General features: G+C 43.6%; 8 protein-coding genes across 8 annotated transcripts; 7 read left to right on the top strand and 1 right to left on the bottom strand.

Moving 5' to 3' along the window:
- Positions 1–292: 292 nt before the first annotated feature.
- On the top strand, positions 293–1,067 carry V865_002520 (uncharacterized protein; the record flags this gene model as incomplete). Its single annotated transcript, XM_066226321.1, has 3 exons — positions 293–333; positions 480–673; positions 952–1,067. The coding sequence occupies 3 exons, from the start codon at positions 293–295 to the stop codon at positions 1,065–1,067; spliced, it is 351 nt and encodes a 116-aa protein (XP_066082418.1).
- Positions 1,068–1,624: 557 nt separating this feature from the next.
- Positions 1,625–2,185, top strand: V865_002521 (uncharacterized protein; the record flags this gene model as incomplete). Its single annotated transcript, XM_066226322.1, has 1 exon — positions 1,625–2,185. The coding sequence occupies one exon, from the start codon at positions 1,625–1,627 to the stop codon at positions 2,183–2,185; it is 561 nt and encodes a 186-aa protein (XP_066082419.1).
- Positions 2,186–2,513: 328 nt separating this feature from the next.
- Positions 2,514–3,225, top strand: V865_002522 (uncharacterized protein; the record flags this gene model as incomplete). The annotated part of the gene is made up of 2 exons (XM_066226323.1): positions 2,514–2,927; positions 3,016–3,225. The coding sequence occupies 2 exons, from the start codon at positions 2,514–2,516 to the stop codon at positions 3,223–3,225; spliced, it is 624 nt and encodes a 207-aa protein (XP_066082420.1).
- A 583-nt stretch (positions 3,226–3,808) lies between these two features.
- V865_002523 (uncharacterized protein) lies at positions 3,809–4,108 on the top strand (the record flags this gene model as incomplete). The annotated part of the gene is made up of 1 exon (XM_066226324.1): positions 3,809–4,108. The coding sequence occupies one exon, from the start codon at positions 3,809–3,811 to the stop codon at positions 4,106–4,108; it is 300 nt and encodes a 99-aa protein (XP_066082421.1).
- Positions 4,109–4,952: 844 nt separating this feature from the next.
- V865_002524 (uncharacterized protein) lies at positions 4,953–5,567 on the top strand (the record flags this gene model as incomplete). The annotated part of the gene is made up of 2 exons (XM_066226325.1): positions 4,953–5,261; positions 5,346–5,567. 2 exons carry the CDS (start codon positions 4,953–4,955, stop codon positions 5,565–5,567), a joined length of 531 nt encoding a protein of 176 aa, XP_066082422.1.
- Positions 5,568–6,513: 946 nt separating this feature from the next.
- On the top strand, positions 6,514–8,176 carry V865_002525 (uncharacterized protein; the record flags this gene model as incomplete). The annotated part of the gene is made up of 7 exons (XM_066226326.1): positions 6,514–6,927; positions 7,011–7,103; positions 7,239–7,340; positions 7,424–7,454; positions 7,557–7,691; positions 7,749–7,808; positions 7,932–8,176. 7 exons carry the CDS (start codon positions 6,514–6,516, stop codon positions 8,174–8,176), a joined length of 1,080 nt encoding a protein of 359 aa, XP_066082423.1.
- A 257-nt stretch (positions 8,177–8,433) lies between these two features.
- V865_002526 (uncharacterized protein) lies at positions 8,434–10,044 on the bottom strand (the record flags this gene model as incomplete). Its single annotated transcript, XM_066226327.1, has 9 exons — positions 8,434–8,490; positions 8,557–8,652; positions 8,816–8,929; positions 9,062–9,205; positions 9,296–9,522; positions 9,637–9,683; positions 9,752–9,838; positions 9,901–9,938; positions 10,000–10,044. The coding sequence occupies 9 exons, from the start codon at positions 10,042–10,044 to the stop codon at positions 8,434–8,436; spliced, it is 855 nt and encodes a 284-aa protein (XP_066082424.1).
- Positions 10,045–10,335: 291 nt separating this feature from the next.
- Positions 10,336–11,319, top strand: V865_002527 (uncharacterized protein; the record flags this gene model as incomplete). Its single annotated transcript, XM_066226328.1, has 5 exons — positions 10,336–10,365; positions 10,428–10,500; positions 10,570–10,685; positions 10,808–11,005; positions 11,239–11,319. The coding sequence occupies 5 exons, from the start codon at positions 10,336–10,338 to the stop codon at positions 11,317–11,319; spliced, it is 498 nt and encodes a 165-aa protein (XP_066082425.1).
- Positions 11,320–11,641: the final 322 nt, after the last annotated feature.

Genomic DNA, 11,641 nt, shown 5'->3' on the forward strand with positions numbered 1-11,641 from the left:
AATTTCAGAAAAAGGACAAAGCACGATGAATATTCGATAATTGCATTTATCATATTTTATCCCAGATCATCATCACCCATCCCCATCTAACCTCCATCTTTCCTTTAATGGTCAACTGCAACTGGAATTCCTCAAACATGCTCGCTCGCAGATATATACATCTCAACACACATTAAACTAGTAGCTACGTTGAGATCACGAAAGCAAGACTAGAAGAAGACCAAGCGACTGGAGAAATTGCGGATATACCCTCAGAATAGGAAGGATTCAAATTCACTTGACCTAAACCAAAATGCAACGTCCGAACGATCCATTAGCTCAACGAGCCTTATTGTGAGTCATCTTCTCAATATCACTGTCAGAACATGACTGACGAGGTTCATGTCGTCTTCAACAGTGTGAAAAACCTGTTAGTATTACTTCCCTCACGATGAACGAGCTCAGAAATTGAGCGGATTGCTGATATCGTCTACCTAAAGGAATTTCAACATAACTGGAACAGACTTGTACGACCTCTTCGGGAAATACGGTGCGATACGTCAGATCCGTCTGGGGAACGATACCAATCTGAAAACGAAGGGTACGGCCTATGTGGTATATGAATCGCCGGACGATGCGAAGGAAGCTATCAATCACTTGAATGGGTTTCATCTGATGGAGAGGTATATTGTTGGTGAGTTGCGTTTCACCTTCATGCGGGAGTAAGGATCAGGAAAACAAGGTGATAGGAATGTAATATGTGGATCCGGAGTAGGGGATGTATGGTAGATTGAGATGTAATAGAGGACGGGAACTCTATGGACTAGAAGATAGGACAGAAATAAGGGATCTACCTCTCCAGAATTCGCCAAAGATTGAGGGAGACATGAGCAGGTTTCTCTCTTCCCACAAGTACAAATACATACATGATAGACTAAAATGGTTGCTGACATGTTGCCTAATCTCTCGTAGTGCTGTACCACCACCCATCGAAACAACAGGCATCGGCGCTTGCCAAAGCAGAACTACGTGCGAGGGAACAGGCGTTGGCTGAGGAGAAGAAGAGGTTGGGATTGAAAGATGAGTAAAGCATTAGAAGGAGAGACGAGATTATATCAGGTTAGATGATTGGTCAATATACTTGTAACACGCTCACGAATCGTACGGGAGCGAACAAACTGTATGTAACAATATAAGCATTTATTTAACATGATATCACAACCTGGACGTACGGCCCAAGCACAATTGACTTAGTTATGCTTACTGCTGATGAGTCCGAAATTGTCGAGGTAATTGTTTCTATGGCATTCCTGTTGTCTCATCGTAACCAGTCATTCGATCTGGCCACCCTAACCCTATACTAAAGCCTCAAAGGATTATCTTCACCTTCGATCGCCCCTGCTCAGAGGCATTTGGCCAATCCGATTATATCGCACGATGATTAGATGATTCTCATTCGTCGATTCTTAGGGATTGTGCAAGCCTGGACTTGAAAGCTCGTACAAGCTTCCTATATATAGTCACCTCCAAATAGTATATACAGTCATCGATCTCAGCAACTCGTTTCCGTCGTCAATACAGACAGACCTAACAGAAGGGCTTCAAGATGAATAAATTAAAAAGCCTTGCGACCGCCACTACCAAGATGACTCATTCCCATAATATGGGCTCTGAGTCGATCCATACTAATCCATATATCTACGATAGTGATTTAGAGGATGAAGTCAAAGTCACTCTTCAAAGACGCGACGTCCCATCTGATGAAGCCTCGACTTCACGTGTAGCGAGCAGATCAGGATCATTTGTAGGTTTGACCAAGAGTGTTGCGGATTTGACATCCAAAATTACCAAGTGCATAACGGATCACGCCGGACCTTATCTCGATTCCATTGATGATCAGGTGAAAAGGGTCAAAATGCAATATCAAATTGAAAGATCAAAGAACGTAAGTAATGATGAATACAAATGTGGTGTACCATCAACCGAAACCGAATTGTCAACGAGATACGAAGAGGAAGAGGAGGATCCTCAAAATAAGTTGATACCTGAATGTCAACAGCCACAATCTAAATTCGATTCTTTCGAATGTACTGATTGGCCTAGCACGTGTGGGAATAGATGTTATCATCATTTGTGTGAAGGTTGTAGGAGTGAACATGACAGGGTTATGAATGGAATTAAGGTAGAGAGGCGATGTAGAACATAGAGAATAACGATGATGATGATGCTGTAACAGTGACCACCAACATAATCAATCCCAAATGCCTGAAACTAGGCTTTATGGCTATGCACTATGATAACTAGAATCCGCGTGGGGGGGATGACGCATCTCGTAAGGAAACAATATGATCCTTTGTTGACATTTACTTCTCCATGATACAAGGCGAAGCCATGCGATTCTCGTTCCAGTCGCCGATGTGGTTTGACTCATACTCCTGAATCATTCGTGGTTCTGTTGGAATCCTCCCGCCACATGTTTCCTACTTGTCTTTTGTGGATGTCGACCTTTGAGTATCTCATTGTATGCGCGCAAAATGGTGTTCTCAACGTACGATACAGCAGCAGCAAGACTCAGAGCTTTGGACGCAAGGACTCAAGGATCGAATGTCAGTTCCGAAATCGACTCAGATACAGAGCACGATACATCGATGCTCAATCCTCAAGATAGTCAACTTCATGTTGATGAGGAGCCCAAGGGGTTTTCGGTGACAAGATCTTTGTCTTGGCCTCTGCCACTTGAAAGGGTTACCAGAGGGATGGGGAATTTAACGATGAGTGGCGTCAATTCGACAGTCCATTATGTTGAGGAAAAAGCAAAAGATGCGAAGAATAGTGTAGATATCCGGTGGAATAGGTCTAAGATGAAAACGAGGATCAACGAATATCAAAAGTATAAGAAAGAAGGTGTAATTTTGTCTCTAGACCACAATGATAAAGGTTCAGAAACGGTAAGTGCGATACACACATGGTACCACGTAATGCTCCTCTTTCTCTCTTTTTTTTGGTCTCTAAGTGAAGTTGGTTCACCTATGTCAGATTGAAGACAGTTCCCACTCAGACGAAGAATGGGGTAACATAACGGCTTCACAAATCGGATTGATTCCTGAGAAGCCACTGACATGTGAACAATCTCAAATTGACGTTCAAGATGCCAAAGTCCCAAAACGACGATTGACAAGAGATGCCACACTCAATCTAACCAGGCTGAAAGTAGTGACCGTCACTGCGGTAATAGCAGCAGCTTGACTGACAAAGAGCAACTCGATACTGATACCTATGATATGTTGATGGAAGAGGGAGATCTACCGAAATACAACTGACCTTGTACTAATTGTCTAAGAACCGATGCAAGTGGACCATCGGTTCTCGATATTGACTTTCTTTCTGGCCACTGTGTCATACAGACATAATGTGCAGGGCATTAAACCAATCATGATCCAGCCGCTCTGCCTGACGCACTGAGAAAGTCTGAGCGGATTTTCAATTCGCGAACGGTTAACCTCGTTCCTTCTGAACTGCCACAGAGACCGCCGTTCATCCTTTGATCAGCAGAATTTGCCCCAGCCTTTTTAACAGTCCCTGGAGGAATCAAAGACACGCTAACACTGTATCGGTTCGATCTACCACCCGGTCTACCACCCGGTCTTCTCCCCTCACCTTGTCTTTACTTGCTTTGTCTCCAAGAGTCGCCGATTCTGACATGACGTGTACCTATCTGTGCTCCGAAAATGGAGTAACGACTCAACAACCCTCGTTCTGACAGATCCCAAGGTATAAGAGTGAGCGTAGCTGGGGAAGCTTCACTCTCGTCCCTCTGAGATAGAAATCAATGATGGGCTCTTCTCAGGATACCAGAACAAGAAACTACAAGACCTCCAGCTGGCAGACAGCTGCATCGTCAGAGATACAAAATGGTTATCCTCCATCCAGATCATCATCAGGAAGTTTAGCTAAACTCACATCCTACGCTTCGGCATATGCAGACCAGACGAAACGATATATGGGCGAACAAGTCAGTCGATTAAACATGCAGGTGCAGATCGTTTTATCCAACGATGAGAGATGTGGCGCCTGTTTCGATCATTTAAAAGAGGTGGGTTGTCGACTGCCAACTCCCTCCGCCCCTTGAGTGCAAGAGGAGATAAAATATTGATGAGTTGCTAATTTTCTATCATGACAAGCATTCCACCGTACAGACCTCCAAGCCATGTCCCAATTCCCGATCAAGATATCAGAGCGCGACCTGTACAGGGGGGTTATCGAATCTGTGTGATAGACGTTGTTTCGATCATCTATGCTCGAACTGTCAGACTTCTTACACTCAGAAGGTAGATAAATTTAGGATATTTACAGAGGATGGATTTGCCCAGTCTGAGGGATATGTAGTGGTACAAAAGTAGACTGTTAATTCTCATGCAATTGGATTCTGCATAAAACGAAGACTGAAACTCACTAAGTCAGTCCATTGAAGGAACGTCTTTTGAGGGAAGATTTTGGTTTGGTATTTTTCGATATTTTCTTTTGGGTATGAAGTGCCTTCCTGGAAGGTCATTGATAGCGTGAACGTGTCTACAGTTACTTCAACAAATTCTGGAACCTTTGAGAATGCTTCCTGTCGACCCTTCGAAAAACTTCATTTTGTAGATTGATCAGTAAACCCGATTAGATCGGGCAGAGTCAGAGTCACGCCATCTTCCATAACTATAGCTTCTTTCCGTAGTAAGTGAACGTCCGATCTTATCGTGTCCTTCCTGCAGATTTATCAACACATGGTCTGATCTCTATGAATCTAGATTACAAGAACTCGAAAAGTCCGCTCATAGCAGGTATATAAATTTATAACTAGCTCAGAATAGAGTTCGTAGCAGACTATACATCACCATTCTCGATTGAGTTGCTTGCTATCCTAAGTTACGTTTTCTCAGCAATTCATTTCCTCAGATTCGTCGAATTCAACATCTGTACAAGATAAGATGTCAGACTGCGTCACGAAGGTGTCTCATACAGACGAAACAGCAACAAGTGCACTTGACAGGTCAGTAAGCTCACAGACCGGGGTCGAATACTCCCAGTGGACCGAGTTGAGAACCCCTTCGTCACAAGTCCCTTCTTGTCACAACGGGAAGCTCAATCTCCTTGAGTCTGCGGTGGGATCTATGGCAAGGCAGCTCACTCGCCAAGCAATTGAGAAATATCAGAAGCGCGGTTCAAGCGCAGGAGGAAGAAGTTACGGTTCGCCCAGGTGCCAGAGATTGGTTGAAGATTCAGATAGCATATACAAGGTGAGCTATCTCTTTCATATTTCAGGTACAACTCTCAGTGCGGTAGGACGAATTACACCAGCTGACCATCACTGTTAACTAAAGGCTGAGAATGGTACTCAAAATGTGGCATTTCCTACAGATTGCGGTAAAGAGGTCTCTCTAAAATCGTCGAAAGACTGTACGACTGCGGGTTACTGCACCTGGAATTTATGTGATGAACATATTTGTCACAGTTGTAGGGAGCAAGGTGAGGTGACCGATTTCGAGTATCATATGATTAATGCGGAAGAGGGCATGGGAGAAGGAGAATCGGCAGGAGCGTAGTAGCGTATATAGGAATGAGATTGGTCCCACTATATCGCGATCGCAAGGCTTGTTCGGACACATTGTGCGTTGACATATTGGTTGATCAACTTGCTTCATCTCCTCTAATTGAATTGAATGACATTAACTTATATCATGCTTCGACCTCTTTGTGGCACCCTTCCCCACTCCGAGTTTCTCCAGCAGAGAGTACGTACGTACCTCCTCTGCGGAATGTACAATTCGCCATTGTGGAACAGTCAACAAAAAGACCTTTCAGTCCGCTATAGAGGTGTTGACCATATCAAATCAAAATTCACGTGTCTCGGCGGTGGGAGGATAGGTCTCTCCCCGCCATCTAAGCCTAAACTATGTTGATCTGTATACGTAAGCTTGAGTATGACTGTGTATACGTTGTGTTACCTGAGCCTAAGCCTGGTGTAGTCTAAGAACTAATCCCCAAGAGTTCTATGACTTGGGATATGTACCTTGGTAATAGTGGTCTGGGCAGAGTTGAGGGGCAATTGAGATCCGATACCGCTATGATCTCAATTGTGTGTGGTAGGGCGGCCCTCAAGTCTCGTGCTTGGATTGAGTATCTTCTTTTTGTATGATATTTCTTGTATTGTAGATATAGCGTGCTGTGGGTGAGTGAGAGGAGTCATACTGCATGAAGGATGAAAGATCAACCTGTAAGTGCTCTGATACCGATAGATCTGTTTGTCTAGATCTTTGATGTGTTTTTTTATCTCGGTCATCTCCGGTCCGGGTCCGTGCGCCCTTCGATATCGCCAACTAGCATCATCAAGAATGAGGATGACTCGAACACTCTGTTCTTTCCTTTCATATCGTTCTATTCCACCAATTCGACTCATTCGACGTATCTGTATTACTGGGATATATGATCAATTTACTGCGCTGTCTCAACCCTTTACGTCCAACTCAAATCCTTCGATCAATCTCAACAATGTCCCCTCTCCCATATACTGTAGGCTGTTCGGTCCCCCTCACACCCCCCACACTCGACAAGTTGAAATCGACATTCCAAACTGTCCACTACCACCCTAAAGGAACTGACGATGCGGCTTTCTCATCAGATGAACTCGAAGAGATTCAATTGTTCTTCACTACCGGAAGAGGTCTTCCTGAATCTATCCAGTCGTTGGATCAATTACCGAATTTGAAACATATTCAATTGGCTTCAGCAGGTGCCGATGCAATGTTACGTTCATCCACTATCAAGAAGTACATTGAGCAACAAGGACAGGGAGTTAGCTTGAGTACAGCTAGTGGAACTCATGTGTTGAGTATTCCGCCGTACGCTGTTGGGATGACAATTGCACTTTTACATCAATGGCCTAGGATCATCTTGGGTGGTAAGGTGGGTACGACCATGGTCTCGATGAGGGCTATCTTCATGGCCAGACGAACTGTTGGCTGAATTGGGGTCTGTTTGGATCACAGGAGAAGCAAAAGTGGTTATCTGAGGAAGAGTGTGATGTAAAAGGAGAAACATATTATGCTAGATCGACTTATGGTAGAACTGCTGGATTGTTGGTGAGTTCTGACACATCCGCCTTACTATCCCGCCTCAGACGAAGAGCATTCGATCATACACGTTTTTCCTATCGCTCGCTATTTAAGAGTGTCAATCTCAATCATAATGCTGATGTGTAGTTCCGTATGTGATAGGGCTACGGTGCCTTGGGTAGAGAAACAGCCCGATTATTGAAATCGCACGGAATGAGGATCATAGCTGCTAACACTTCTGGTAAAGCTACTCCTCAGGATGGTGTGAGTTATTGATCTTTCTCCTCATACCTTCAGCTATCTGTAAACGTGCCTGTCTCAGCTGATATTGATCCCACTTGAGGTAGTATGTTATTCCTGGCACAGGTGATAAAGATGGTATGCTTATCTTCCATCTCCTCATTCCCTGATGCACTAGCAACCTTTCATCACAATCTTGACTCCGATCAAGAGTGTGTACTCACTATCTTATTTATTTAGGCTCAATCCCTGAAGAATATTATTCAACCAAAGATCCCAAATCCGTTGAAACTTTCTTGAAGCAATCGGATGTGTTAATATGCAGTTTACCCAACACCCCTGCTACTCACTATTTCTTGAACAAGGAGCAACTCGGTAAGTGATCTTATATGCGTATATAATGTATGACTGATGTAAGTTGTCGATGCGCAGAGCTGTTACCTGAAGGTGCTGTTTTGGTCAATGTCGGAAGAGGTAGCTTGATACCATCTGGTGAGATATTATTCTATTTCCACCTTCACTTTCCCTTAATTCTTCTTCTGCTGAGCTGTACCACAGCCTCAGCATTTACTGCTGGTCATATCCGGAGCTGACTGCTCTTTTGACACGTACCAGATGACCTCCTAAAAATCCTCGATTCACCCAAATTCTTCGGCGCAGCAATCGACGTGACTGATCCCGAACCATTACCTCCCAATCATCCGTTATGGTCTCACCCTAAATTAATTATCACTCCTCATATATCTGGTAATTCCGAAAACGAGATGGATATTGCGGCTGATGTTCTCATTACCAATGCTAAGAGGTTGAATGGTGGTGAAGGGGTTATCAATGAGATTCACTTTGGTAGAGGTTATTAGATATATATGTCCTCAGGTGGAAAAAGGGTGTTGTCCAGTCTCTGACGTGTTTGGTCTGGAGATAGTAGGTGTTTAGTTGTGTTATGTCCGGTTGATATGTCGGATAAACAGAGTGTCACGTGTTAGGTTATGGATGATAGATTGAATACAAAGGCAAAAGAGTGCATATGCATATGTGAATCTACCGCATTTCCGTTTCTATTGTGTTTTACGAACAGAACATCCTCTGTATACATGACCGATACAGCACTAATAGTTTACTCGACGTCCACGACATCCCAGTCAGTGACAAGGTACTCATCAAGACCGTCAAGCTATGTTGGAAGCGTGAGATGTATCAGCTGTCATGCTCACATATCAATTGATGTCAGCTGACTCACCTCTTTCATCTCATCTTCGTTCAACTCAAAATCGAAGATTTGTGAGTTAGAGACGATTCGCTTAGGTGAGACTGATTTGGGGATAATGATGAATCCCTAGTAAGGTAATTTGAGATTAGTGAGACGTCCATTTGCAATTCAAGCATTACATGACATTGACGTGAAATGACCAAGACGGTCATTGTTATCGTGAGATGCAAGAACTCAAGGTCGTGATTCTTTTCATATGGTGGATGAAGTGGAAGATATGAAAACGTACATGCTGTAATCCCCATCTCAAGAAAATCTGACCGACATCTCTACCTTTAGCTTTTGAAATTTTCTGGATGGAAGGGTGGTCGAATCGCATGGCTCTTGCCAGGGGTCCCCAAGCCTGTTGGAGAATGGAAATCGATCCAGCATAAGCTTTGTTCTCACAAGGAAAAAGGCTTGCTTGACAATGCAAAGATGAAATGGGGATGACATCGCTTGGAATGTTGTCGATTATGAATGTAATTACACTCACTTCAAGGATGATATCATTCTGTTCGCAGATCTCGACAATCTCAGGATGTCTCATGAAAGGGTGTAAGTCGATCTGGTTCACCACGGGCAGCTCGACACCTTGATCAATCATCTCTTGAATATGCTTCTTACCGAAGTTCGAGACCTGTATACATTTTCGATGAAATACATAAGCAGTCAAAGACGAAATGTATGCGATGAATTATAATTGAGCCAGGATAGCGACGACACTCACTCCGATAGATTTCAATAGACCCTCTTTCTTAGCGTCCACCAAAGCTTTCCAGATATTCTTTCGGATCTCCGGTCCACCAATAGGTGAATGCATCAAGTATAAGTCGAACGAATCGACCTGAGCTCTTTTGAGGGATTTACGGATATCCGCTGAAGCTTGCTCGTAAGTCTTGTTGTGCATCAGTTTGGAGGTAAGGAAGATTTCTGATCGGGGGGTATTGGTTTGTTCTGTAAAGACAGTAGTATGTGGGTATCAGTTGATGTTTGTTATGTCTGACCAGAGCTGGGGAAAGAGAGAGCGTGTGTGTTTTGGCCGGAATAAAACATAGAATATCGACTCACTGCACCAATCGTTGATCGCTCTTCCACATGGTTCCTCATTCTCATACCTACGGTCAAGCAAAGCTCATCACCTAAGGGTACTGCTCCAAGCACTGCAGCTGAACTCCTCACTCACCATTCAGCAGTATCAACATGTTTATAACCAGCATCCAAAGCGGCTTTCGTACTATCATAAGCCTCTTGATCGTTCATCTCGTATACGCTATATCGACGAGAAATTGCTTGTAAGCTTGGAACAGGCGAGAAAGCACATGGAGAGCTCACCCCAATCCGAATTGAGGAATGGAATTACCATCCCTCATCTATCGTGCAGTGGTCAGCTAATGATGTTCCCAATGTATTTATAGCTGACATGGGACATACCTTGAGACGACCATCTAGAGATTTGACTGGAGCTGGAGCTGGCATTCTGGTACTGATTTTCCTGAGACTGAGTGCTGTTCGAGTGATGTTGAGCTGTTTAAGCATGAATACAATAACGCAAAGTCCACAAGATGATCTTTCTTCTTCACTACTCTGATCTCTTCAGCTGGAGCAGGTCCGAGAGATGCATGGAGCCCCTGAACAAGTTATGTTACGTAACACAGCTGATCGAAATAAGGAGTGGAACACAAACCTCTTTTCGTATTTGCATAGATTGGAAGCTATCAATCCTCTACTTGTTTAGTTTCGATCATAACATCCAAACAACACATCAAAATGCCCCAACAGCTGGTATCGCCCGATGAGGTAAGCTAGGTGCTTTGAGGCTTCCAAATAAGAACGGCTGATAACGTATTTCCTGTTCTCAGTTCCTGACGAAACTGGAAGGATGTTTCTCCGATCCCTCTTCTTCAAGTTCAGTCTGGTTAACTCATAAACGATGTGAGTTCAGCTGTAAATGACGTATTGGGTCATCTTTCGACAAGCTGACTGCCCTATTCACTATAATAGTGACTCACTCGACTGACGGAGATATACAGATGGGAGAGGAAAACGAAGATGGTGATGGACCAGAGTACGAGGTATTGATAAGATGTACACAGGGGGATAACAAGTTTTCCGCCAAGGTGAGTCCGTCGGTTCTCCGTTTTTGGGAACGGACGACTCCCTCATATCATACTACCACGATCTCACCAATACAATGTGATCCTATTCTTCGTTGTGACTAAACCAATATACCTTACTTTAGATCCCTGCATCTGCCCTTTCGACTTTCCACTCCACCTACGGAGCCTTACTGAAATCCTCCTTCGCTCCGTTAATGCGTAAACGAGATAAGAAGAAGGAAAAGTTACGTGCCGAGTCATTAGCGAAGAAACGCAGAGAGGTATATGTCGATGTGGTCGTTGGTGAAGGGGGTAAGAGAGGGAAAGGAAGGAGACAACGAGTGAGTGCAGTTTGAGTCTGGTCGTTATATTGCGGTTTCATTTGGGGAATACTATCGAACAGAGGTTTCAAGTCAATTCAAGCTAGTACAGGAGGGGACATCTATGAAGGATTTCGAACGAAAAACACAGGGTTGAATGAGCGAAGAACGTCCTTCTTATTGTCCGTCACTGAGAGTCTATCTGTTCATCTTGCTGATCTTTCACCACTCACCACTCGCTTCCTTCTACTCAGCAACGAAAAATCAAAGCTCAAAAGAAGAGAGAATCAGAACGGGAGAGGATAGAGACTCAGAAGACAAGTGGAGAGACATAGTGTTCAATTACGTGAGTGCGTCTCATATGAAATCCTTATCATACGAATACGATGGGTCATACAGTATGAAGCTGACCTTCTATTTTGGCGAATTGTACAGGAACAAATGCAATGCATTGACATGAGTCATGATCAATCGGAATCAATCAGATGCGTCCGACATACGTTACTGATGACAGGAATAAATTCACTTGCCTGCTGATCATACACTCATGCCATTTTCAAAAGGAACACATCACATTATATTATCAATACTATTTGACTATGAAGTTTTATTGTTGAACGATTATCAATTATTTTTCGAAATTACTTCAAATCCAAA

Source organism: Kwoniella europaea, chromosome 1 (genome assembly GCF_036810445.1).
Source record: "Kwoniella europaea PYCC6329 chromosome 1, complete sequence".
In the NCBI taxonomy this organism is placed as follows: domain Eukaryota; kingdom Fungi; phylum Basidiomycota; class Tremellomycetes; order Tremellales; family Cryptococcaceae; genus Kwoniella; species Kwoniella europaea.